Genomic DNA, 22,199 nt, shown 5'->3' on the forward strand with positions numbered 1-22,199 from the left:
CAATGACCAAATCAGCAATATGGTGACTTAGTATGAGTTTTAGTTGGGGAGTAGAAGCAGAAGAGAGAAAGTTACCTGGTATGGGTCCTTCTGCCATGGATATTTAATCTTTTTCTTTTTCTTTTTTTAAAATAACCTTAAGAAAAGCAGAGACAGACTGGAATAACATGTGTGGCTCATATCAGTTCTCAATCAATATTGAATAAAAATAAAAGGTGATGTGAACTAGCTGTCCTAGCTCTTCTGGAGGCAAACACATTGATTTCATTCTCTATTATTAGTGAGCAAAAGCATCCAGGAAGCTTCCACGTTAGTCCATGCATGGTAGGAGGGATGGGAGTGGGAAAGAGGGGACCCTGGCTGCAAGCATGGTGTTCTTTAAGTATGGCAGGAGCGTGGAACTTCTCTTCCTCTGTCGCCAGTGTTCCTAAGGTTGGTACCTCCAGATGTGTTGCTTTTGGATACTGAGACCATAGCACATCTCAGAAATTTCACAGCTATCAAGGGGCTGCTGAGAAGCTGATGTCTCTCCCTTTCGCCATAGGCTACCTGTACCTGGCCATCGAATACGCCCCCCACGGAAACCTCCTGGACTTCCTGCGCAAGAGCCGAGTGCTGGAGACGGATCCGGCCTTTGCCATTGCCAACAGCACCGCCTCCACGCTGTCCTCCCAGCAGCTTCTCCATTTCGCAGCGGATGTGGCCCGGGGTATGGACTACTTGAGCCAAAAACAGGTTTGTTGTGAGGACCAAAATCTTTCCTTTGAAATTCTCTACAGAATCAGTGTTGAATTAAAGGCATACATTTTTCTAGTCTGCCTCCCCCTTTTACTTCCCCTTACAATCTCCCTAATTTTAATCTCTTGGTTACTAATATATATATATATATATATATATATATATATATATATATATGTTATTTATTGCCCAAAACTGACAATACATGTATTTAGTGAACCTCAGCGTATGCATTTAGTGAGGTGCTTTAACCAATCTTAGCCTCATCTGGGTCCAAATGATGCACAGCAGCAGAGGACTTAACATGGCAACAGGAAGATTTAGTGACCTGGATTTCATTTCTTTTCTTTCTTTCTTTTTTTTTTTTTTTCTTCCCAAAATGCTTCTCCTAAGACATGGCGGGTCATTTGGCAGAATCCAGTGAGGATTTTGGAGAGGGACTTTAAGGAATTGGATTCCTCTCTTCTCTGTTTCCCAAAGTTCTTGCCCTGGTGGCTTTGTGCCAGCAGAATGAAGTGAACAAGCAAAAATGCTGAAAATACATGATGTTTTTTTAAAATTTCAGTTTATCCACAGGGATCTGGCTGCCAGGAATATTTTAGTTGGTGAAAACTATGTAGCCAAAATAGCAGATTTTGGATTATCCCGAGGTCAAGAAGTATATGTGAAAAAGACGATGGTAAGTACAGAAGGCGGACACTGAGAACATCCTCCCCAGGTCTCCTCCCTCACCTGATGGCCCTTCTCTTGGAATATGACTGTTCTTCGGTGACCCAGGCACCTGGCTGTGTCCCCAGGAGACAGTATCCTGGCCCAGCAAACATCCTTTCTGAGTTTTGATTCCTAAAATGACTGAGGGCTCTATGTTTCCCAGTGAAGGAGCCATTGTCACGTGTGGCTCAGTGATGTAACATGCAAGCCTCGCGGGGCATCTACACCCCGGCAGACCCCTAAGTGTCTTTTTTTTTTTTTTAAGATTTTATATATTTATTTATTTATTTATTTATTTATTTATTTATTTATTTGAGAGAGAGAGAGAAAGAGAGAGAGAGAATCAGTAGTGAAGAGCAGGTAGAGGGAGAAGGAGAAGTAGGCAAGGAGCATGGGGCTTGATCCCAGGACCCTGGGATCATGACCTGAGCCAAAGGCCGGTACTTAACCCACTGAGCTACCCAGGCACCCCAGACCCCTAAGTGTCTTGTTCAAAAACCTGAGAGGTGCTCCGTCATCCCCTTTTATGCACAGCAAGCATAGGAGGGGCAAAAAATACCTTGAACATACTTTCCAAATATAAAGGAAATAAATTACTGAGGTTCCTCAATCACAGGGAGGCCCTGGAGAAAAATTCTTAACTTCTAAAGCCCACGGAAGATTTCCCTCTTCACTAAAAGTTCTCCACTCCCTCTCCACGCCCAAGTCAATCCACAGTCACTTGATGATACTTCCTCTCCCAAACAGTAAGATTTAATCTTCAGGTACAAGATGCTTGGAGAACCTCACCACAGGTGGAGAGAAGGTGGACTCATTCTGCTTTTGTTGCCCACTGTAAATCGTAAAGACCTGGAAATGCCCCTCCCAGGGATGTGCGAGCTGGGCCAACAACATGGTGCTGCCCTCTACTTTCCCTGGGTGGGGGTGGGGGGGCAAGGGCAGGGCTGGGGGCTGGCAGATCCTGTAGTTATCTCATGTGTTTGGTGGCTCTACCCCAGTTGCATGGCTCCCCCATTCCTAGGTCTGACAGACATTGCTCTGGCTCAGCTTTCCTGGGACTACAGTAGTTTTCACACAGTCCCTTTATTTTATTTTTAAAGATTTTATTTATTTATTCCTGAGAGAACAGAGAGAGAGGCAGAGACACAGGCAGAGGGAGGAGCAGGCTTCCTGTGGGGAGCCTGACGCAGCACTGGATCCCAGGACCCCAGGGTCACAACCTGAGCCAAGGGCAGATGCTCAACCACTGAGCCACCCCCGTGCCCCTCACACGGTCCCTTTAAGTTCGTGGGCAACAAAGTGACTGAGCCAGGCTCAGTCTTCAGATTTATCTTCATATTCAGAGTTTTGTTTTGTTTTGTTTTGTTTTGCAATATACTTATTTTAGTTACTGACAAGATAACAGAAACAATACTCAAGAATGTCTCAAAAAGGAAATGACCCATAGTTCACCACCTCGACACATTTTTTTTCCTTTTTTACTTATTGCCTTCAACAAACATACGTATTTTTATATAGTTACTATCCCAGTGACATAACCATTTTGGGTCTTTCCAGTCCTTTTTGGATAAGGGTTAGAAGTGGGGGCCCCTTTGGCTCTTAGACACCATCACAGACATCCAGTGGGGTTCCAGATGCTTATCAATGCCAAGGCTTTCAGAAGCCCTAGGTGCCTCCCTGAGGGCTGGCGTCCATGCAATACTTTCTTCCCTAAGCTTTTCTGAATTTGCCTGACCCAAAGCAGATGTTTCTTCACCGAGGGGCTGGGCTTGTCTTAAAGAAGCAGGACCCACCACTCATCCATTTATTTCCATTCTCTCTGCTCCTCCTGGGCCACCTGAAGCTTGCTATCTCATTCACAGAACCCCTTTCCTTGTTTCTCTCTGGCATTTGGGGGCTATGGTGCTCTGGGTGATGGGGTGGAGGCACTGACACAGGTTAACCCCACAACCTACACATTTTATTTGGATGCTGTCCTCAGATCCCCAAGAAGAATGCTGGTTTGCTTGGCATTTCATAAAGGGCAGGGATTTCTGCAGTCTTGAGGAGCTTACAAGACATGCTTAGAGGCGTAGAGCACTTAAATGGGTGAGAACTTAACTCTGGCTGCTAGCAGTCAGGTGAAGTGTTCTGTGGCAGCGTGGGGTCTGGGAGGAAACACACAGGGCAAGCTGGCAAGCCCAGGAGGAGGAAAGGCAAGGGAATTGGAGAAAAGCAAGTTCCCTACAAAAGGGGTGCAGTGTGGCAAGGTACCACCAGAGGGCAGAGTGGCCACCTTATCTGGCTCACTGTTTAAATCCGAGATTTTCCGTTCTAATTGCACTTCAGAATCACCTGGGAAGTTTTCAAAAAGTACAGATGCTGAGTCCTACTGCTGAGATCCTATGATTCAGTTTTCTGGGGTGGGGATCCTATATCAGTTTGTGTGTGTGTTTTGAGTCCCCCAGGAGATGCTAATATTGGAAGTGTTGCAAACTAAAGTACTAAGTGATTTGGGCCTTTATTGTCATTGCTAGATCCATCCCCTCATCATCAATTTATGACTACAGTGTTTCAGCTTGTGCTAGGCTTTGTAACATTAACTCCCACAGTCTCCACTTTCAAAGAGCTTGGACACACTATGAACAATTTTAACAGTTGGTGAGTGCGGAGGACAGAGGAGGAACGAACATGGGGACACAGGAAACATACTGAACTGAGCCTCTGGGCAGTCATGAGGGCTCCCCGGAGGAGGCCAACTCTTGCGTTTTACAAATGTTAAAAAGATACTGGAGATATGGGAATGAATTGAATGACCTGCAAGGTACAGTGTAGATAAAAGCCTAGAGGTAGACATTTGTGGGTCCAGTAATCCAATATGGCATAATGCAGAAAAGAGGGAGAGTTGAAATTCATGGTGGGAGGAGGAAGGGGTTATAAAGTTGTCTTGAAGATTCTTGAATTCCAGCTAAAAGTTTTTGGACTCAGTTAAGGATGGGGATCTTGGCACAATAAAAGACATTAGAGAACTTTAAGGAAGCACGTGGCTGGCTTGCCATTTCAAGTAATTAGTGTGGCTGTGGTGAGGAGAACTGATCCTTAGGGGGTGAAACTCTGAAGCAGGAAGATCAGTTAAAAGGTTGTCCTCAGGAAAGGGCTGATGGTGGCCTGAACTTAGGTGAGAGAGCAAGAGGGATGGGGGAAGTGGACAGATCCAAAAGAAGTCAAACTAGAAAAATAAAAAAGTAAACATGGAGATCAGTAATTGGGAGCCATGAGGTCAGAAACTAGCAGATCCATAAAGGCAAAGGCAAGCAGAAAACTCTTTAAATGCTCTGGAGGGGAAGAAAAGGCTAGAATAATGGGTGGGCTGGGCATGGAGTGAAGGGAGGCATGATGTTGAGGATCACACTGGAGATGTAGGTTTGAGAAGAGAGAGTTCGGTAGCTGAACCTTCATGTACCAACCAGGACTTAGGATCAGGAGCTTCAGAATTTCACTGCTTCACAAAGACTTGGAGACAATGGCACGTTCAGGAGTAGTTGTGCGGTCCCAGGCAGGGCTAGTCTCAGGCTGGGCGGTCTGGGAGAAGGCTGCTCCTATTTCAGGGGGCTGAGAAGATGCCCCCAATTTCTCCTGATGCTGCCTCACCTCTTGGCTACTGTGGGTTGAAACACCACTGTCGGAGCTTGGACAAACCCCTGCGAGGGGGACATCCAGCTCTCAGTAGGGCCCATATGACTCCCAGGGTGGGTCACCAGGAAGGGAGCCCAAAATCACAGTGACACTAGGACTAAGGCAAACTTTCCAATGTCCAGTCCACATTCATTTTTCCCGGGGTGGACTTAAAGAAATGGGGACCACCTGGGTGAAGTCAGGGCCAGGCCCCCAAATGATGAAGGGGTGTAGCTCATCCCATCTCCAAACCCAGTGTAAACTGCACCGACGGGAAGGTCTTTCCTCCTCCACCGATGAGTATGCACCCCGTCCCCTTGGTCTGAAATGCTCTTCTCTCCCAGGCCGCCTGACGGCACCTACAGCTTACAGAACCGGGCTCCAGTGTCCCCTTGTCGGAAAGTCTTCCCCATCTCTCCCAGGCACAGCTGGGCACCTCCCATCACCTGAGTCTTTCCCACATTACAGTTTAAAGATTTATTTATTTATGAGAGAGAGGGGGGGGGGGAGAGAGAGAGAGAGAGAGAGAGAGAGGCAGAGACACAGGCAGAGGGAGAGGCAAGCTCCATGCAGGGAGCCCGACGTGGGACTCGATCCCGGGTCTCCAGGATCAGGCCCTGGGCCAAAGGCAGGCGCCAAACTGCTGAGCCACCCAGGGATCATTACAGTTTAATTCTTGGTTTCTCTGCCTCCCTCCCCTTTCAAACTTCTGAGTGCCTCCAAGAGCCACAAAATGAATAAATGAAATGCCCACCAGAAAGGCACTTAGCCATCCACACGCACACAAACCCACACATTTAATTATTATTTTTTTCTTTATGTAAAACTGTTGTAGGGACTGCTTGAGGTCAACAGGGCTGATAGTCTTCGCATGTCTTTGAATTCGAGAACACTCTTGTGTGTGTCGTGTACACAAACCAGCAATTCCTGATCCTACCATAACTTAAGTCTGGGGGATTCAAAGTAGAGTCCCCTGTGGGCTTGAGGGAGCCCCAGCTCCAGGCAAGCTGTGTGTCTTGGGAAGGGTCCCCATCTTGCCTAAGTGGCATCTCACTTTGTTTTCTCTCCAGGGAAGGCTCCCAGTGCGCTGGATGGCAATCGAGTCACTAAACTACAGTGTGTACACAACCAACAGTGATGTGTGAGTAAGCCTTTTATTCTGAGGTTTGTTTGTTTTTTTTTTTCCAGAAGAATAAGCATTTGACAGAGGTCTTAAAGCGAAATAGGAATATCCTGTCCCTCTGTGGAAAAAAAGCTAGTCAATAAGCCCAGGAAATACATTCCTAGTCTGCAAAAATGAAGCCTCAGAGTAGACAGTTTTCACTGTGTAAGATCACTGGGGGCAGGCTGTGGGTTTCCTTCTGCCTGTCAAGGAGAAGTAGTGAATTCTCCATCTCCAGAGGGACAAGGGCCATATGGGGCTTCCTGTGGCTTCACCTCCCAGACTGACCTCAGCATGCAGGACCCAGAGCATGGAGGCAGGCTGCTGGGGGTCAGAGGTGGCAGGGGCAGAAGGCGGGCCAGATCAAGGGATCATCCTCCCTTGCAGCCTGCAGGGACAAGTCTCAGGAGGCTGGAAGGAAGGTTTGGAAGTGAGACGTACACCATCTTGCCCACACCTTTATTGACGGGAGGAAAAACTGAGGCCCCAAGGGTTCAGGTGACTTGTCCAGGGAGTTCAGCTTCTGCCCGGGGAAGGGCGGGGGGCCAGCAAGTACTTGTGTCCTCACTGCATGCAAGGTACATTTTATATGTTCTCTCACATCCTGTCTGCATAACTCCGAGGCAGCAACTGGTGTCCCCACTTTCAGAATAACCAAAAGGCCTCAAGAGGTTCAGTAACTTGTCCCAGGTGACGAGTATCAGGTGGCGGAGCTGGGATTTAACTCCAGTCTGTCAGCTTAGAAATGCACCTGCTGTCCCCAGTACCACTTTGCATTCTCCGCCTAAAATCAGTGGGGGCTCTAACACTGTTTCCCTGTTAGAATCCTTCCACTGGCCTAAGAGGAGATGACACATACGCCACATACAGGGCCCTGTCCTAGGGAGGACACGTTTAACATTTCCTTTTCTGGCAAAGCGTCAGTCATCCAGAATTTTGAGGCAGAAAACTGGTCACCTTGTTTGCTGATTATTGGTTTCTCCATCATCTCCCCTGCAGATGGTCCTATGGAGTGTTACTGTGGGAGATTGTTAGCTTAGGTGAGTATCCGTGTTTATCCGCCAGGTGAGACTTCAGGCAATGGGGGTGGGCCCCTCCTATGCTTCCTCACTGTGGAATTCCACAGGTGCCATTTTTAGGTCTTTATGTGGCACCACCAGAAGGGACTGGGAATAGAACTTTAAAGGTTTCTCTGTAGGTGTCTGTTTATTCCCAGGGTTCTTTTTTGAGAGCCCTGTAGCTAATGTCATATTTAATACTAACAGCCTGGTGGCTGTGAGCTTCATTATAGGTTGTCTCTGAGCAGAGATGTCACAGAACTATCACAAGTTTGCTTCTACAACTTGAAGATGGTACATCACACAGCCATGAAGAGTCATCTCTGACGGCCATTTAGCAGCATGTGAAAACATGCAGGCCAAAACCCAGAAAGTTCCTTATGCTATGATTGCAGTTTTATAATTACTACACATGAAAAACCTGAGAGAACTACAAAGAAGAGTAATACAAACTATGGCTTGCTTCCTTCATACTTTTTTGGTATTTTCCAAGTTTTCTATAATAAACCTGTATGATTTAGAATTAAAATTGGTCAGTCACTATTATAGAACAAATAGGAACTGGATAACCTAACTGCAGGCTCCCAAGTAGGGAAAAGTGACATCTTATCTGTATAATAGCTGGGTTGTGCAGGCTGACTTAGGGAAGGGAAACAGCACAATAAGTCCGGTTCCCCATGCTGGGTCTTTCCACTGAGGGATCGGCTGCTCTGTGGCGCGGTTTGTGGCACATGTGCCGCTGTGATGTGGAGTGGGTTTGCTCAGAGGGAGACCATGCTGCCTGGGCACCCTCCCTGGGCACACCCTGCCATTCTCCCAGTCTCTCGGCTTGAGAGGCATGGGGCAGGAAACACTGCATTCCACACTAGAGGGGGCTTAGGGCAACATGGTTTTCTGTCTTCCAGGTGGCACCCCCTACTGCGGGATGACATGCGCAGAACTGTACGAGAAACTGCCCCAGGGCTACAGACTGGAGAAGCCCCTAAACTGTGATGACGAGGTGTAAGTCAGGCTGCACCCTAAGGCCATTTTATCTTAACCTCCCCTGCATGTTTCTTGGGCAGAGTATAATGAAGGGGTTACCTGATTCATACACACATACATATGTGTATATCTATGCATACACACACATTGAGATCCCAAAGAGCCAAAAAAAAAAAGCGGGGGCGGTTCCTTAAACTAAGACCATTGTGCAGTGGGCAGGGAGCTAAGAGCTTTATATGCATAGGCATCTGGGAGGAATTTAAGGTGATGGTATCAAGAAGGTGAAAATGAAGAAAGGCAACAACTGCAGAGGAGGTCTGAAAGAAATTCATGAATAAATGTATGAAACCTTGAAGCTAACTTTGGGGATAGAGATTTCAGAGCTGTGACATTAGGAAGATGGATTTTTTGGTCACAGAATCTTGATTCTGCAAGGATTATTTTCCAGGAGTAAGAATTATTCCCTGGGGAAGAATGATTAGCTTTCACCACCATTCCCAGAGCTACCTGAAGTAGCTGCTGCCTGACTGGCATTTGTGAAAGTGCAAGGCTCTAGGTTCAGCCAAGAAGTTATTGTCCAAGCTGAGCCAATTCTAAGAAAGAGTGGTATTAATTATGTCCCTGGTACCAGAGACATAAACCTAGACCATGCTAGGTTCCTAGTCTTTTGTGCACATCAGGTTCCCGTGAGGCATTTGGTCCCAATGTGAAATTTTGAGCCCCACTCTGACATCACTTCTGTAGGTCTAAGGTGAGTCGCAGGAAACAGCATTTTGACAATGTAAGTGGTTCTGACCCCATTTGAGAGAGTACTGCCTTAGACCAGGGCTTCCCAGACTATGTTCATGAGACACACAAGATACAAATAGATGATACAAGGGGGAAGAAGTGCTGTGGCCACTTATGGTTGGCAAATTCCATGTTAGGTCAGGTTAAATAGGTTTTTTGTTTGTAATGGCAAGACTTCTCAAGATTTTACTCTGCTGATCCCTAAGAGAGAGATGCAATAGATGGCACCTGGCAAATTTATTAGAACATGGAGTCTTTTTTTCAATGAATTACAAACCTTTGAGAGATGTGGTATTCCAAGGGAAGTGTTGCTCTAGACTCTGTTCTTTCCAGATAATCAGAAGAGCTGAGACCAAGATCCCATAGGAATGGTACTCAGGATAGGCACTAGTTTTGCGGAAAGAAGAAAAGAGGACTTGTGGAGTGAGGTGGGAGGCCAGATAGAAACTTGGGGCTGTAGTTTTGTGCTATTGATTAAATATAGACAGATGACCAAGTGTGGAATGCCTACATTATCTTGTTTCCATACCCCACACTGGGCCATGCCAAGGACTGAAGCAGAGTCACAGAGTTCAATGCTTAACTCTTTCTTTTCCAAGATATGACCTCATGAGACAATGCTGGCGGGAGAAGCCTTATGAGAGGCCCTCATTTGCCCAGATCCTGGTGTCCTTAAACAGGATGTTAGAGGAACGCAAGGTAAGCATGGAGTTCTGGGCAGGCTCTTGAAACACAATGCCTCACGCACCCTATATGGCTTAAAAACAAAACAAAACAAAAACCCAACAACAACAACAACAAAAACAGTTGATACAACTCAACAAGTTGTTCTGGGCATAGCCTGAGATATTAGAGGGACATAAAAGATGTGCCCCCTGCCCCCAACTTTGAGGATGTTACCATTTCAGAGGTAATAAGATTTCTATGAAAGATAGTCACACGTGGTAGACATTAGCCTCTGAGATAGAAGGAACCTCATCAGGAATCTAGCCTGACTCTTGAATTTTGCAGAAGAAATATATACAAAGAGGTGAAAGTGATGTGTCTAAGGACACACAGCCGGTAGACAGTCTAGCCTGGTCTGCAGGTTCCTAGGGGGAGGGCCAGGAATTCCATAAACATGTCTAGCAGGTAGTTGGTGATACAGATCTGGGGTTGAAAGGCAAATCCAGGATAGGGAAATAGACTGAAAGTCACCACAAGCCAATCGGTAATTAAACTGGAGACATGAGTGATATCACACAGTGGGGGTTTGGGGGGTGAAGAAAGGATCCTGAGAGACTGGGGCAGCTCCAGAGGGACCTCAGAAAGGCCACAGAGAGTGGCCTAGAAACTGTGGAGTGTTACATTCAGAAGTCGAGGGATGAACTTCAGGAGGAAAGATGTCAAATACAACATGGGGCCTGAGGACAGAAGAATGTCCCCCAGGTACCTAGTGTTTGAACTGAAAGGAGTTAAGGAAACCGGGGTGTGACTGTACCTGCCCATGGCAGAGGCAGTACTGAGGGACCCTGTATGTCTGAACCACTCTTGCTATCCTAGACCTATGTGAATACCACGCTCTATGAGAAGTTTGCCTACGCTGGGATCGACTGCTCTGCCGAAGAAGCAGCCTAGAACAAACCACATCCATTTGTATGTAATGTTGCCCCTTCCCTGGCATGTCAGACCCCTGATGCCAAGCAAGCAAGCAAGACTCTGCCAACAGAGGTGACGTGGAATATAAAAATGTGTATATATATATTGCTATGTCTGGGACATGACCACAAAAACTCCTGTGTGTGAATCTATAGTACACTTTGACTCCAGTAGGACTGTATATACTGTTTTGAGTAAGAATGTGCTGAAATCAGAATGCCTGTTTGTGGTTTCATATGCAATAATATATTTTTCTAAAAATATGGACTTTACAGGAAGGTGTGCGAGTACAATTACTATGATGCATGACTCATTATCATCTTAGATATTTCTGATATTTACCTTCCTAGTGAATGCTATAAAATGTTTCGCTGTATAGAAGAAATTTGTTAATAAACCTCACACCAACCCTTGACAGCACCGGTGAGAAAAGTGGGGGGAAATACGTTAGTTCTATCAGGCCATAGATTAAAATTTAAAACAGATTCTTCTATCCATCTCTAAACTTTCTCCCTCACCTGTAGCAGTCATTTCAATTTCATCTGGTCCTTTGATACCCCTGTCATATGTTTTCAGAGCCCATGAGTCAATTCAGAGCACTAACATCACAAAGTAGGCTTAAATCTCATTCCATAGAAGTCTAAGAATCACTAGAGAAGAAGTTGGCTAAATTAATGGGATTTAGTTTCAGTTTCTCTGGTGACATTGTTAAGAAATTAAGTAGGAAGCCTGGGTTCTATCAGCAGAACATCCCTACTGCACACTGTCAAGTTTCAGTGTTGATCCGTTGTGAGTTTACAGTTTATACCATAGGCAAACGTTGCACTGAGATCATACAGTAAGTGAATAAATGTCTTGCCGACCTATATTTCGTCTGGGAATGTTTCTCATAGGTATTGCCAGATGTCTTTATTACAATTTCAAGTTACCATTCCCTAACTTCTCAGGAAGTTGCCCGTAGAGCAGTGGGTGGGGACACCACCAGACATGGTCTCTCCAGCCTGAGATTGGAAACATCGAGTCCACTTTTCTCTCACAGTTCTCCAATATGACGTGAGGGCTTAGAATTGGAATCTCTTTTAATAGTTCAACATACCACATAAAGTTCCCATTCCTGCCACTAACTCCACCTTATGCGTTCAGAAACAATAGCCAGGATGCTTTATTCACAATAGCATATTCAAGTGGAGACAGCATAAGCAAAGCTGAATCAACTGAGTGGAAACTCAATGAGGAGCCCTTAAAAATAGGTTCAAATATCTACAATAGTTCCTTTTGCTTTTTATCCAAATGCTGTAGAGATACTGCTAATAGCTCTTAGTTTGAAAGTACATGAAACTGAACAAGAACAAAGATAATCTGAAAACGCAGAAAATCTTTTTAAATTTTACATATGGTTTTGGAACAAACATTAAGGTTTTTCCCCCCATAACAGTTGGACCTTAATTATATACTACTTAGATTCATAATTATCTAAATTTAAATTATTTATTTCACATCAAGTACATGACACTAAGACAAACGTGGGACAGCAAGAAAAAGATGATTACGATTACTTGTAACACCCAATACCAAGGCAGCAAAACTGATGTTTGAACGCATATCCTCACAAGCAACAGTCAGAGGGTAACTGATGTCCTTCTGGCACAGAGGTCTTCCTAGTGATTTCTGACTCACCTGTACTATTGGCAATGAAACCTTTGTAATTTTGTAGCATGTTAGCAACATTAATATTGAAGATTCATATTAAGGGGAATCAAACTGAATAAAGTCATGTCATTTCCACATTATGAGAAAGCAATTTAGAAAGATGGAGCCAACTCCTCAAAGGAATTAGACAATTCAGGTGTTGCGAATACAGGTTAGTGTGTTTAGAAGAGCCACAGGATACTGCCTTAAAAAAAAAAAATCCAGTAACAATACACTGGTTAGAATAAAAACACATTACATAATAGCCATATGACCAAATTCTTTATGTTAACAGAGTACACTGAAAAGTTTACATTTGCTTTGTGAGGAACATCTCTATTTATATATGAAATCTAAAAAAAAAATTGTTAAAGATGGATTCAGATATTTAGAGAGAAAAAGAAATGTACATAACCTGAGACGTGACCCTTTGTGGGAGTCACAGACCCACTAATTCCACTTTAAACCACATTCCATTGGAACATGCTATCTATGAAGAGGAGTCAAAAATTCAAACCAAACCAACTTAATTCCTCCCCACTAACTGCTCCCTCCCCCATACTTCAATCACAACTTTTGAAATAAACTGGAAATTTAACCTTGAAAATATAATAAACCTCAAAAGCACTTTTATTTCTCCTCCTTGAAGAAAAAGGTCAGGAAACTTCATCCTAGACCAAACTCTACTGCCAGCAGCAGAGGTATCACTGAAACAACAATGCAGGGATTTAAGATATTTCTCAGGCAAAGTGATTACTTCTTTCCTTTCAGGTCTTCTTTTACCTTCCAAAGAACCAGTTCCATGCAGGCTGTTGCATTTTCACTTGAATTGTTGTGATCTCCAAATAACACAGAATATAAAACAATGTGTTAGACATACAATGACTGTATCCATGATACTACCCACAGCTGTTCTCAAAACGAAGCTTTGAGTTCATGTTTATAAAAAATTAACACTGGTCACTTAGTAAAACATGATTTTGATTGCTTTATAAATATTATACAGAAATCTAGATTAGCAAACATCTCTTTTGTTATGTAGCCTCTCCTCACATTGTCACTTCTTTGCTGTGACAAGATAGTACATTGTTACCTTCTCCATGTACCTCTTTTCCAGAGAGAACAACAAAGTGGCAGGTATTAGTAAATGAGATCTGGCAAAAAGCCAAAAATAGAGAGTGCTAGAAAAAGTACAACTCTCTACACAAAGAATGACCTTAGATACAAAATGACATGATTTTTTAAAGTGGATGAAATTTACCCAAAATATAAAGCCTATGGTTCTGATGAGAATAATATATATGAGATTAGATAAGAAAAATCAATGATCAACACATCTAAAATGGTATGGCATTTTTCCTTTCTTGTATTATTCTGAAAAAATGGGGTATTCTATGTTTATATAAGCTGTTTTTTATTAAGTGAAATATTTTCATGTCTAAGGTTCAAGATGGTCTTCAATAGAACACATTACATTTTATAATAGAATTCTGTAGGAATTTTTTGAGATGTGAATATTTTTAGCAAAGCAGATAAAGACCCACTGTGAGACAGCATTAGCGTCTAACAGACAAAGAATGGAAGAGTAAAGACTGCAGGGTACAGTCAGTATTTTGCACAATAAATGACAGGATCAGACGGCCTTCCCATATCTTAGGTAATCTTTAGAAACATAGCATTATAACATAAATTTTAACATACTCAATACTCAGAATTTTCTTAGAATTCTGTATTGTGCAAACGAGGAGCCTATATGGATAGGCACAAATGTATAGAGTAACTGGCCTCCATTCCAAGGCAGACACTGCTCACTGTGCATATGGCCATGCCACTGACAGGGTAGTTGGTAATTCTACTTGTTGTACTTGATTCACTTGTTTAATGTTGGGTGTATTTCATCAGGAAAAAAACAAAAACAAAAACAAAAAATGTTCTGAGAGCAAGATACACAAACCAGTCAGTATACATCAAGTCCACATATGATGAATCCATTGAATTTGAACTATACTGCTTCTAACATACACACACAATTTACTGTGAGATAACCTGAACCCAGTGAATTTTAGAATCTCATTTAATGAAAAGCACATATGAAAGAGGTACTCAAGAAAATTTAGACTGGAATTAGATCTCCACACCAACTGAAGTTTTATACACGAGCTCAAAGGCCAGGCAACTTGCCGAACAATGATCTGGCCATCATTCTCTATGTAATTGCTAGTCTGATGCCTGTGGAAGATCCAGGACTACACCAGGCAGTGGACATTGGCACACAGTGCTTTTAACATAAGCAGAGGTTTTAGGGTTCTCCATCCTAGGGAAGAATCCATAAAGAAAAACCTGAAGTATTTCAGACAGCAGACCTTTTACCATGAATTACATGGTTTGTTTACTCAAGTCAGATTTAGGATTAATCACGAGCAAACAGGCTCTTACCATCATCCTGAATGATTCTCTGCAGGTAGTCAGCTACTAGACTCTTGAGGGATCTTTTGTGAGGCAAGCCTAGCCGATGAGGAAACAGAATTGTCGTGTCCACAACTGAAGAATGAATTAACTGTCCAATGAAAGAGAAATCCTATCAAATTCTCCTCAAAAAATAACAACACTGATAGTAGCAACAATCACCGTAGGAGCAGAACCATGCTCCACAGGCAAGGAATGGAAGGCAGTTAAGATATATTTGTCACTAAGCACTCCACATGGATTATCCATTACAACTTGCAGAGTAACCTAATAAGATAGCTATTTTATTGTTCCTTTTATTATATTCTTTTTTTTTTTTTTTTTTTTTTTACAGCCAAGGGAACTGCAGCTCTGAGAGATTAAGAACAGAGTTAGTAGAGTCTCTGGAAATCAAATCTAAGCAGTCTGACTTGTGGATCCACTTTCTTCCTGTGAGCACCACAGGGGGCAGTATGTGCAAAGAGGTTCCAACAAAGACTTGGGGTGAATGCAGAGCCACGCTCCTCCCACCTTGGGACTCAGCTGAGGGTGTCACACCTCAATTTAGCACATGTCCTATCATGTATTAGTGGCTTACTTGTCTGTGTCTGGGAAGGGGACATGGACAAAGACTCCATCCCATCTACATCCAAATTTCCTGTGCTTATAAATGAAAGATGATGAATAAATTCTTACTGAAGTTCCATAAAGCAGAAAATAAGATAAAAAGAAAAGCAGTCAGATTACTGAAAACATAGAAACTTAGGTACCAGTTAGGATTCTTGAGGACGGGAGCTGTATTTTGAAAGGAGCATGGAAGAAGATTAGCTTCAAGAGTTATTTAAAGACTCCTTGAAAAATGAGGAGTTGGAAATTTAACATTTAGCACCTGGTACCATGTTTAGAAGCACTTTAAATTCTCCTTTAATTTGTCAACTACCAAACAGACACCAGTTCCTAGCTGCAGGGTACTGAGTAAATAAAAGAAGGCGGTGGTGGAAAGAGAAAAATAGGAAAATCCATGGGTTATTTGGATAGAAAAAAATAAACTGATTACAATGAAGAATTGTGATGGTTTGAAATTTTCTGGTCTGGGAGACAAGTGGAATAGAATGGTTCATTAAAAAGGAGAGACAAAGTCATGGTGAGAAGTTCAGTTTGAGACGTGAGATCTCTGAGGTGACAGAGGGACATCCTGGAAGAGTTTTCTCAAAACTTAGGTTCCCCACCTCTTTTTTCCCCATCGTGTGGTAGGTCTGGGTGGAAGCACATCCCAGTCTTATCTGTCACATGCAAAAACAACACTGCTGTTTGAAACAAATCTATACTTTGAATACCAGCTTTACAGAGAACAAGGCTGAGATTTACCTATGAAATTTAAATGGCTTTATTTGTATTCTTGCACTAAAGAAGAACTAGCCTATCTCCGCATGAAGGTAAGTCCTAGGGGTAGCCAAACAAATAATCAGCAAAGGTCTCCAAAGTTTAAAAGCTGTACAAGTAGTAAGCCATAGCCACGTGTGGCTATTAAATTTAACCTAAAAAATGAAATCATTTTCTCAGTCACATTAGACATACTGTAAATGTTCAATAACCAATATGGCTAGTGTTACCACAGTAGATAGTGAAAATGTAGAAAGTTCCATTGGATACTAGTGTTCTAGAACAGAGGTAGCCACCAAACTCTCAACAGTACCAAGTTGTAAATATTTTGGGCTTGCAGACCACATGGTCTCTGTTGTAACTATTTAACAATGCTGTTATAGCATGAAAGCAGCCACAGAAAATACAGCAGTGAATGAGAGCAGTGGGTCTAACAAAAAATATCTGCAAAAATAGGTGGCCGTCATGGGCCACAGTGTTCTGACTCCTATTCTAGAACACAGAGCAAAGAACAGATAAATTTTAACCAGAAGTGTATTAAAGAGTAGATTTTCAAGTCTAACATGCCAAAAAAAAAATGAACATGACATTTGATTTTGAGCCTACCTATAAGATCTGACTTAATATGAAAAAGCATCTCCAAGTAGGTGAATAAAATAACTTGTCAGATAAACTAGTCTTAACCATATGAATATTAAACACAAGGATTAAAGACAATGTCAAACAATGATTTTGGTTTTATCATAACCAATGGATTTTCTTTTTGATCTGGATGAGCCAAATGACTTTAGCTGTCTTACACTGCTTCTGGTTTATGATGGCTGGGCTATATTATCAACATGGACAGCAAAATTCTTTTTTTCTTGGTTAACAGGACAAATCAACAAACAATGATAACACAATGATAAGGACTACCGTCTTAACACATGTCGTTTTGAAAAATTACAAGCCTGTAATTCTTTACCTTAAGAGCATACAGACTATGTTCAAAGCTATGTCCAATTAGTACAGTGTCAGCACTGAACAGGTTCAACAGGATGGCTTGGACGTCACGGATTGATGTTTTAGTGTTCTTCAAGTCATCTTCCACCACACCAGACAACCTGCCCCAGTAAGACACATAATGCATGCAAGAAGGTAACTCGCTGAATTTCTTGTTATAGTTGGAACACATCACTGACCCAATGTGACTAACATTCACTGAACAAAAAAACAAAGATCTTACTTATTATGACCATCAGTTACCCCTCTATACTAGCTTATATTTACAAATCCTTTATCTGATAAGAGGTTAACATCCAAAATATATATAGAACTCCCATGACTCAACAAAAAAAATTCCAAACAAGCCAGTTAAAAAACAGGCAGAGGATCTGAGTAGATATTCTTGTAAACATATACAGATGGCCATGAGACCATCATGAGAAGATGCTCAATATCACTCATCATCAGGGAAATGCAAATTGAAACCACAAGGTATCACCTCATGACTGTCAAAATGGCTATGTCAAAAAGATAAGAAATAACAAATGTTAGCCAGGATGTGGAGCAAAGGGAACCTTCGTGCACTGTTGGGAATATAAATTGGTGCAGCCAATGTACAATATGTATGGTACACAGTCACATATGCTATGAAAAACATGGAGCTTCCCCAAAAAATTAAAAACAGAACTACCATTTGATCCACTAATTACCCTTCTGGGTATTATCTGAAGAATATGAAAGCACTAATTTGAAAAGACATATGAACTCCAGTGTTTATTGCAGCATTGTTTTCAATAGTCAAGACATGGAAACAACCTAAATATTCTTTGATGGATGAATGGATAAGAAGATGTGGTATAATATCTACAAAGAAATACCACTTAGCTCTAAAAATGAATGAAATCTTGCCATTTGTGACAACATGGATGAACCTTGAGGGTATTAGGCTAAGTGGAAAAAATCAGAGAAAGACAAAAGCCATAGGATTTCACTATTACGTGGGATCTAAAAAACAAAATAAATGAACAAACAAAACCCATAGATATGGAGATCAGAATGGTGGGTTTCCAGAGGGGAAGGCGGTTGGGGGTAGAAAAACTGGCTTAAAGAGACCAAGAGGTATACATTTGCACTTGTAAGTCAAGGGGATGTAATGTACAGCATGGGGACTATCATCTTTAATACTGTACTGTAAATTTGAAAGTTGTTAAAAAAGTAAATCTTCAAAGTCCTTATAAGAAAAAAATTTTTAAACTTTGGTGACAAATGGTAACTAGGTCTTACTGCGATCATTTCACATGTAGACAAATGACAAATCATTGTATTATACACCTGAAACTGATAATATATTCCAATTACGCTTGAACAGTTAAAAAAGATACCTGGCTCCGTCATCAAGCTTAGGGAATGTGATACATGATTCATCAAATATTTGTATTAAGAGGAAATTATTGTGGAGTACTTGGTCTTATCTTAAAACATTGAAAAAATACAATGCATTGAATGCATTTCAAGTTTTTTTTTTGAGACTCAAAAATTACTTATAATGCAAGCCCCACAGTTATCATTTTGTCACTATGAATATCAATAATTACCAAGTACTTCCTGACTTGTTCCAAAAAAGCAGTTAGGAAAGAGTGCATTAAAACCATGGAAGAACAGGGGTGGCCTGGGTGGCTCAGTGGTTGAGTGTCTGCCTTTGGCTCAGAGCAGGAGTCCCGGGATCGAGTCCCGCATCGGGCTCCCCGATTCTCTTCCTGTGCCTCTGCCTCTCTCTCTCTCTCTGTGTCTCTCATGAATAAATAAATAAAATCTTAAAAAAAAACATGGAAGAATAAGTACCAATAGAAGTACAGCAACTGTAACTCTACTTATGGTTTTTTTTATCAATATACCCCAATAAAGCTGGAAAAAAAACCCAGAAAAATAGATAGGGCTATTCACATGTGGCCAAAATAAATAGGAAAAAAATCCAAAGCGGTCAGGAGAAAGATTAGTATACAAAATGTATTTTTGGATAATAGCAACCTTTATGGAGTTTTTTATGCATATAACCATTTTTATGAACTGTGAGGCAATTCGGGTTAAAAAATGCTGTAACATTGACTCAATAAAGGTACTAAGCTAAAACTCACCTAAACAACATGTTGAATATTCTACATTCTCAAAAGCTAACTCTTACATAATACATACCTGGTGTTATAGTCAATGACTTCATCATCTGGTTTCACAAATGTATCGTAGACCACCTGGAGGCTGGGATCAACCACTGACACTTGAGTAAGTTCCAAACCTTTGGCTGTATAGCACTGGAAAAGGGGAAATACTAAACTTACATATCATATTCAGTAAACATTTTAACATCTGAAATATCTTAAAGGAATATTTCTAACTAGAATATACAATTTAAGTATATTACTTGGATTTGCTAACAAAAGCCAGTCAGTGGATCTGACGGTCTTATAAAAGATGTTGCAAGCTTTAATTTTTTTTCTTTAATGTTAGTAATATTTCTGCTAATAAAATAATTCCATTTTCTTGGCTTAGTCTTTACAATTATTTTCATTAAGATCAGTGCTATCCAGTAGATCATTCCATGATGATAAAATGTTCTATTTCTATACTAATACAGCAGCCACGAGCCACAGGTATGAGGGATGCCTGTGTGGCTCATCAGTTAAGCTCATGGCTCTTGATTTCAGCTCACATCATGATCTCAGGGTTGTGATATGGAGCCCCGTATTGGGCTCTGCACTGGGCGTGGGGCCTGCTTAAGCTTCTCCCTCTCCCTCTTCGTCTGCCCCTTCCCTACTCACACGTGTACATGCTCGCTCTCAAAAAATAAAATATGGCTAGTGTGACTTAGGGATTGAGTGTTACCACAGTGGAAAATGCAGTTATAGGTCTTGTTGAATGAAAAAAAGAAAATCTTTACCATAAACATATAAACATGGCATTGCAGAGGACGACATGATAATGACAGTGGATTTCAAAGCCTGAAACAGCCTTAATTGTTTCCAGTTACAGACCTCAGCTTCAAACTGAACAAGGCCCTTCTGTATTTATTATAATTAAACTCTACAAATCTGTTCTCCAAATACACTATAGGGAATTAAAATTTTATGTTTCTGTAGAGAAGTTGTTCACATGATGTTTGACACATCCAATGTACGTGGGAATATAATCCCATACTATAGTATATCTGATTTTCACAGTAACCATGGAGTAATTATTAACCCCATACTTTACAGATGAGAGCACCCAGGAGCCTTGCTCTGGGGTGCCTGCGGATAAGTGGTGGAGCTTCCCAGGTCATAGGATTCCAAGTTCTATTTGTTCCCTACTTTTTCCTTTTGATTCTCATATAAAGAAAAATTGCTCTAAGTATTTTATTGTCTCTATAAACAATAGTTTTCAAAAATTTATTCTAGCTTTTATGTTTATCCTGGGGATAATGGGTACTACTTATAACATTTTCTACCCATAGAGTTTCAGCATTTTGAGGAGTAGGATCACCATTGGTGATATAAAAGGAAAAATTAATAAATAAAAAGATGACCAGGGAGCAATTCCTGGCTCTATCCCTTACAAAATATAGGCGTTCCTTTAAGTCACCTAACTCTATTCAACTTTAGTTGCTTCTGAAAATATGTGAACTACACTGCAGAGCTATGTGGGATGGAGATAAAGCCCAGCGAAGTGCTGTTATGCAATGTAGAATGCTCCAGAATTATTCACTTGCAATTACTGCAATAAGGTAAAGAGAAAACACTGACATACCACCTCACAATTCACAGCAAATACGCCGGGATTGCCATCAGGAGGAGGGGACTTGACAAAAGTCTTCACGAATCCCTTGATGTTTTCTTTTTGGTCATGAACGTGAAGCTGAAATAAACATTGCAAAATAAATTACTATATATTTCTGAAGGAGCAATTAAGCTCATAATAATTTTATTAAAAATTAGCTAATTAATTCTTTCAAAGGCTTATTGATCGTTGGAAGCAACACCTCTGGTCTTAAAATAAGGACTCTGGATGACAAGCCCTACCTTGGCGACCTGACACCCAGCAGATCCAAGGACACCTCCACAACAGCTGTACCGTGTTTCTAAGCCACCAAGGACTGCAACCAATAAAAAATAAATATCAAGACAGGCAAGCTTTATAAAGCAGAAGTGGCTCACTTCCAGAGCATGTGTCTTACCTTACCCTCAAAGATCTTTAAGGACATTGCTGTGCAATGTGCACTCCACATAGTCCTATTTTTATTTTTTCATTTTTTATAAGATTTTATTTTTTTGAGAGAGAGAAAGAGAGAGCACACCTGCATGAGCGAGGTGTTGGGGGAGGGGGCAGAGGGAGAGGAAGAAGCAGGCTCTAAGGAGCTCGATGTGGGGCTCAATCTCAGGACTCTGGGATCATGACCCGAGCCAAAGGCAGATGCCACCCAGGTGCCCCGACAAAGTCCTATTTTTAGATATTACATAACGAACAGAAAAAATCAACTCCTGGAAACAGAGTTCTTATGGGTTGAACTTAGAAGATGAATTACAATTACCAATGTCCTGAACATCTTCCATCCCCTCTCTTCCTCTTTCCCTCATTTTGCCCTGGTCCCTCAGCAATCCTCTGGTATCACTTTTTTTTTTTTTAAGATTTTATTTATTTAATGAGAGAGAGAGAGAGAGAGCGAGCGAGCACAGGTACATGAGTGGGGGGGGGGCAGGAAGAGGGAGAAAGAATCTCAAGCAAACTCCGCTGCTGAGTAGGGAGGCCCATGCAGGGCTTGATGCCAGGACCCTGTGATCATGACCTGAGCCAAAATCAATAGTCAGTTACTTAACTGACTGAGCCACCCAGGCATCCAGGTGTCACTTTTTTATTGTGCTTTGACTTTACCTCAACTATCTTTTCAAAGTGCCCTACTCCTTGACCTTTTCTCTCTACTAGAGCCCTCTGGT

General features: G+C 41.8%; 2 protein-coding genes across 6 annotated transcripts in view; one reads left to right on the forward strand and one right to left on the reverse strand.

The window, feature by feature from the left end:
- TEK (TEK receptor tyrosine kinase) overlaps positions 1–11,602 on the forward strand; it is a 98,827-nt gene extending 87,225 nt beyond the window's left edge. For all 5 annotated transcript variants that reach the window (XM_035696772.2, XM_035696773.2, XM_025433301.3 and 2 more), the window contains 7 exons: positions 545–735; positions 1,304–1,417; positions 6,174–6,244; positions 7,265–7,305; positions 8,229–8,325; positions 9,696–9,795; positions 10,639–11,602. In XM_035696772.2, coding sequence (XP_035552665.1) covers positions 545–735; positions 1,304–1,417; positions 6,174–6,244; positions 7,265–7,305; positions 8,229–8,325; positions 9,696–9,795; positions 10,639–10,713 — 689 coding nt within the window. In that variant the 3' untranslated portion in view covers positions 10,714–11,602. The remainder of the gene's footprint in view (positions 1–544; positions 736–1,303; positions 1,418–6,173; positions 6,245–7,264; positions 7,306–8,228; positions 8,326–9,695; positions 9,796–10,638) is intronic.
- Positions 11,603–12,689: 1,087 nt separating this feature from the next.
- Positions 12,690–22,199, reverse strand: part of LOC112650527 (uncharacterized) — a 36,306-nt gene continuing 26,796 nt past the window's right edge. Inside the window, exons 8-13 of the mRNA XM_049116200.1 lie at positions 21,288–21,361; positions 21,016–21,123; positions 19,429–19,544; positions 17,216–17,354; positions 14,860–14,980; positions 12,690–13,262 (exon numbers count right to left, since the gene is read on the reverse strand). Of these exons, the coding sequence (XP_048972157.1) occupies positions 13,177–13,262; positions 14,860–14,980; positions 17,216–17,354; positions 19,429–19,544; positions 21,016–21,123; positions 21,288–21,361 (644 nt within the window). The 3' untranslated portion in view covers positions 12,690–13,176. The remainder of the gene's footprint in view (positions 13,263–14,859; positions 14,981–17,215; positions 17,355–19,428; positions 19,545–21,015; positions 21,124–21,287; positions 21,362–22,199) is intronic.

Source organism: Canis lupus, chromosome 11 (assembly GCF_003254725.2).
Source record: "Canis lupus dingo isolate Sandy chromosome 11, ASM325472v2, whole genome shotgun sequence".
NCBI lineage: Eukaryota > Metazoa > Chordata > Mammalia > Carnivora > Canidae > Canis > Canis lupus.